The sequence below is a fragment of the Aptenodytes forsteri genome, unplaced genomic scaffold (assembly GCF_000699145.1).
Source record: "Aptenodytes forsteri isolate BGI_AS27 unplaced genomic scaffold, ASM69914v1 Scaffold93, whole genome shotgun sequence".
Taxonomy (NCBI): Eukaryota; Metazoa; Chordata; class Aves; order Sphenisciformes; family Spheniscidae; genus Aptenodytes; species Aptenodytes forsteri.
Window position 1 is genome coordinate 8,590,301 of NW_008794665.1, and position 4,863 is coordinate 8,595,163.

The window sequence follows — 4,863 nt, forward strand, 5'->3', positions numbered from 1 at the left end:
GCCAACTCCCCCCAGGTCTTTTTGTTCAGCATGATGTCATATGGTATGGAATATCCCTTTGGTCAGTTTGGGTCAGCTGTCCTGGCTGTCTCCCCTCCCAGCTTCTTGTGCATCTCCAGCCTCCTCACTGGCAGGGCAGTATGAGAAGCTGGAAAGTCCTTGACTTAGTGTATGCACTGCTCAGCAACAACTAAAACATTGTGTGTTATCAACATTATTCTCATCCTAAATCCAAAACACAGCACTGTACCAGTGCTAGGTAGAAAATTAACTCTATCCCAGCTGAAACCAGGACACAGCTAGAGAAGTCAGAAAGGGAACAGATGACAGAAGTACAGGCTCAGATGTTTCTCAGCCTCACAGAGGTCATGGGAACAGATGACAGAAATACAGGCTCAAATATCTGTCAGCCTCACAGAGGGCATTTTAAATAAAAAGGTTTGTTGGGCATACTGACCCTATCTGTGGAACTTTCTTTTACTTTTCATCAGAATGGACTAAATGAAAGCAAAGGTGAATACGGTAACTAAGTTGTGCCACAAGACAAGTATAAATCAACAACTTCGAACAATATATCCTTTCTATGCATATAATACACAACACAAAATGTTTTATTTGAAAAACAAACATTTGATTCATTTTTAAAGTAACATAGCAACTACATTCCACCATTTTGTCAAATCAAAATTATATCCTTAGGTTGCAAACTGTTCATTTGAGTGGTCAAGCTTTAAAAGGATCAACATACTTGATCTGAAAAGTGCTGCAGAAGTAAGGTTGATCTAGAATCAAGTAGAAATATGTAGCACAGATGTATACCCTTGCTAAGGGCTTGGGGGTTTTTGTTTGTTTTTTTTTTTTTTTTTAAAAAACAAACCCACAGGACAGCATACATCAGAGAGAACTGAGGGCAATTGTACCAAAAGCATGGAAGTACAGGCTATTTAAGATGCCATATTAACGCACATGAAATGCTTTTTCCTGTTGGATCTATCAGATGCATCGACTGCTAGTAAACCTAAAATTTGACCTATATTAAAAATCATCTGAGAATTCAACACAACTCTTCTGCGCCTCTGATTTCCCCATTATGGAGTTTTCTTAAAATCTTTAAAATGGCACTAGTGTTTTACGATAACATACCCTGAGCGGACATACACCAAAGGAAACTAATTTCAGTTTCCAAGCTTCTGGCATAAAGGCGAAGAGAAGGAAGACGTGTTTCTTTTTTACATTAGGAAGAGTATCATAGTGACTTTCAAACCAGTATATTCATGTCAGTGTTTAATATATTACTGTCTGAAAAGCATAAAGCTTTGTAACCAAACACTTGCTTCATTCCAGCTGAGTCTTTGACTTTATTCTACACCATGAGATCTCAGTATCTTCTTTCAGAGATCTGTCTTATCCTCATAACGACACATACATGCAGCTCTCTGGCTATCCAGGTATGGTTTACATCCTAAATGTATAACTGCATCAAACAACAGCTGAACAGTTGATTCACAAGCTGCAAGCAAAGAGGAGTTCAGTTATAAGTACTCTTTGAATGGAACATGAAACCAACAGAAATTACTCTGGCAAACTGGGAATGATTTTAAGAAAGAAGCAGTCTTCTCTGGGCATAGCAAATAGATTGTCAAATGAAAGACCAAACCAATACAGAATCATTTAAGTTGTGAGTAAAGACTCTTCATATGCCAACCAAAAAGAACAAGAAAATTCATTGCATGTGGAATGTTATCAGTGTTAGAAACATCACTTAGTCTTGGAAAGATGAAAGAGCTGTTTCACCCTCTCACTTTTTGCATCTCAATTTATGGAGAGGTTGCGATCTTTAACAGCAGCTCAAAAGAACTGAGCAAATATTCACCAGTTCTAACACTAAACACTAACATGATGCCTTCTTTGCAGTTAAATGAATTTGAGAAGTTCAAACATAGGCTTGTTCTAAAAACTGCCTGCTCTCAGTGGGACTACGTACTGTAAAAGCGACATTGTCCAAGTTAAAAAGTGTGGCTATGTATTGATCCGATGCAGGTCAACAAGCAGAAGGAGTATCATATGTCCTGTTACTGAAAAACCTAAAATTTATTCACTAAGGGATAGCATTAACTAATTCCACTATAACAAGGTATTACTCTAATATCTTACTTCATAAAAGGAAACAATTCAGTATTTTCCTAGTTTATTAGTAATCACTTGTAGTAGACATTTAGAACTCACTCAGCAGAACAGTGAATATTCAGCTATACTACAGTAAATGCAAGAATTATACATGCATTTTGATCAAGTTGTATTCCCATATTCATACTCCTAAATGGGAAGCATTAATTTTCCCCTCAAGGTTAGTTTTAACCCTGATCATTTTCCTACGCTGTGTCATTGCTCTGCTGTACAAGTGTCCGGGCTGCACGACAGAAGGACAGAACAAGGCATCTTTCAGCAATAGCATCAGCTTATGAAAATGTGGCATTACTGCGCTGCACAAAGATTCTTTGCCAAATAAGTTCAGTTAAACTTGGAAAAAAAGAAAGGCTTTTTCACGCTTACCCTGGACACTCTCTGAGATTCCAAGTGTTTTCTGCACATCTCTGCAAATTTTGGAGAGGCAGGACTGAAACTGCTCATCACAATCATTTTTTTTATTGCCACAAGTATCGTAGCATCTGTCGTGGTGATTGCAGCACTTTGTCATCAAGGGGATACCGATGTCAAACTGTGAAGAAAATCCCGCCCCCCCATTGGTATTCCAGTTAAGAAAGATACAGCCTATGAACAGACTATAACAGTTAGAAATTAAAAACTAATGCAATCAATCCAGCTGTCATTCACTTATCTCTGTGTTTTGCTGTTCACCTCTAGTAAGCTGTGGTGGTTTGACCCCGGCCAGCAGCCAAGCACCCACAGAGTTGCTTGCTCACCCCCCACCCCCCTCCACGGAATGGAGGAGAGAATAGGAAGAGCAACAGCAAGAAAGCTGGTGGGTCGAGATAAAGACAGTTTAATAGGTGAATGAAAGAGGGAAAAAATGCCCCAAAATAAGCAGTGCAAAAGTAATCATTCACCACGTCCCACAAGCAGATGCCCAGCCAGTCTCTGAGCAACAGCCACCTCGGAAGCCAAACACCCCCACCCCCAACCCCTCCCTTCTTCCACTACTCCAGTTTGTATTGCTGAGCATGACTGTGTAAGACGGACTATCCCCCTGGCCAATTCACGTCACCTGCCCCAGCTGTGTCCCCTCCCAACCTCTTGCCCAGCCCCAGCCTACACTGGGGTGGCGGATGGGCAGAGTGGGGAAAAAAAGAGAAAGTCCCAAAGCTGTGCAAGCACTGTTCAGCAATAACCAAAACCATCAACAGTTTTAGCCAAAAATCCCAAACACAGCACCATGCAGCCTGCCATGAAGAAAGTTAACTCCATCCCAGCCAGAGCCAGTACCTCAGCTAACCCATATTTTCTTTCTAGCATTAAGGAAAATGGGTTAGCGTCAGTAAGGACAGCAAGAGTCGGAGCCAAACCCTCCACTCTCACAGGGCTACAGTTGGGGTTATTCAACGCTTTCAAGACAGTGAGAACAAAACACGGTTAAAAAATTAGAAATTAATCATCATCACTTTATTTTATCCCTATAATATTTTATGTCAATGATGAAAATGTTTATGCTGTGTTGGCTTGTAACACTGATGTTTCATGTGTTTTTACCAAAGCATGTGCTGGAGCCGATAACAGCAGGGACATTGTACATGGATACATGGATCCCCTTAGAATGGGGGAGGGAAAAAACCACCCACATCGAGGAAAGTTGACGTATGAAAGATACGCAAAGAAGCCCCAAAGTGGGAATACTTACCTGAACTCCAAATAAAGGGGATCCACAACCATTTGGTGGTGAAGGTTTATATCCGTAGCGAGGAAGGGGCTTTGATCCTGAAAAAGGTAATTTATCATGCCTCAAATACATTTTTTGCACAGAATTTTAGTACTGTCAAAACTCACCACAGGTACTTGTTGGGCTTAAGACAGTATCACTTATATTTTTAACTTAAACATATATTCAGGCACCTGAGTATCAACAATTATTACCAAATTACAACTTAGGGGTACTAAGTATTTTTTTAAAAAAGGGGGACAAGACACCTGAGCAAGTGTTAATGTCAGCTTCCCAAGTTAAAGAAAAAAGAGCTTGAGTTACTAAAATTAACGTGTCAGTTAAGCGTGCAATATGTAGGATTACATTAAAGAACAGAGTACTTCAGAGTAAGTTCATTAATACTTCTATGCTGTATATGCAAGCAACAGTAGTGCTCTGATTTTTTTAGCTTAACCTTTAAAATTAACTGGAATGAAACATCTTTTTTATTTCTACAACTGTAGCATTAATAAAATTTAAATTAGTAGAGACTGCTAAAGTGACATCTCCCTGAACACTGACTAGCGCAGCAAGACAGGGAATTCTGCATCCCAAGTTAAGGAAGGTTGTGGAGTTAATTTGAAAAATGACCCTTCACCTTGTTTCGGTACCGGAAACAAACTGAGGCCACAATTAAAAGGAGCGGAGAAGAAAAAAGCGTATTTGAAAAGCGCGTACTCTAGTACAGAGAGGAAATGTCACGGTGTCCCAGCCACTCTTGTGGAGCCAGTCAGGGTGCCACCACCAAACTAGTTTCCTGACTTAACAAATAATCCGACCCGGTAAGCTAGGGGTAAGTCGATTCAGCCGAGGGAGACCAAGAGGATCTACGTGAACCTCCCGTTTTGGGGCGCTCCTGAAGCGCCGGTGAAAAGCCGGGCAAGAAACCCCTTTTCTGGAACATCGCCCGCCTGGCACCCCTCTGCAGCAGCCGGGGACGGGGACGA

The 4,863-nt window shown here is 40.8% G+C and overlaps 1 protein-coding gene across 1 annotated transcript in view; it reads right to left on the reverse strand.

Moving 5' to 3' along the window:
* Positions 1-230: 230 nt before the first annotated feature.
* Positions 231-4,863, reverse strand: part of PLA2G12A (phospholipase A2 group XIIA) — a 7,007-nt gene continuing 2,374 nt past the window's right edge. The window contains exons 3-5 of the mRNA XM_009273636.2: positions 3,857-3,933; positions 2,554-2,719; positions 231-1,510 (exon numbers count right to left, since the gene is read on the reverse strand). Coding sequence (XP_009271911.1) covers positions 1,392-1,510; positions 2,554-2,719; positions 3,857-3,933 — 362 coding nt within the window. The 3' untranslated portion in view covers positions 231-1,391. The remainder of the gene's footprint in view (positions 1,511-2,553; positions 2,720-3,856; positions 3,934-4,863) is intronic.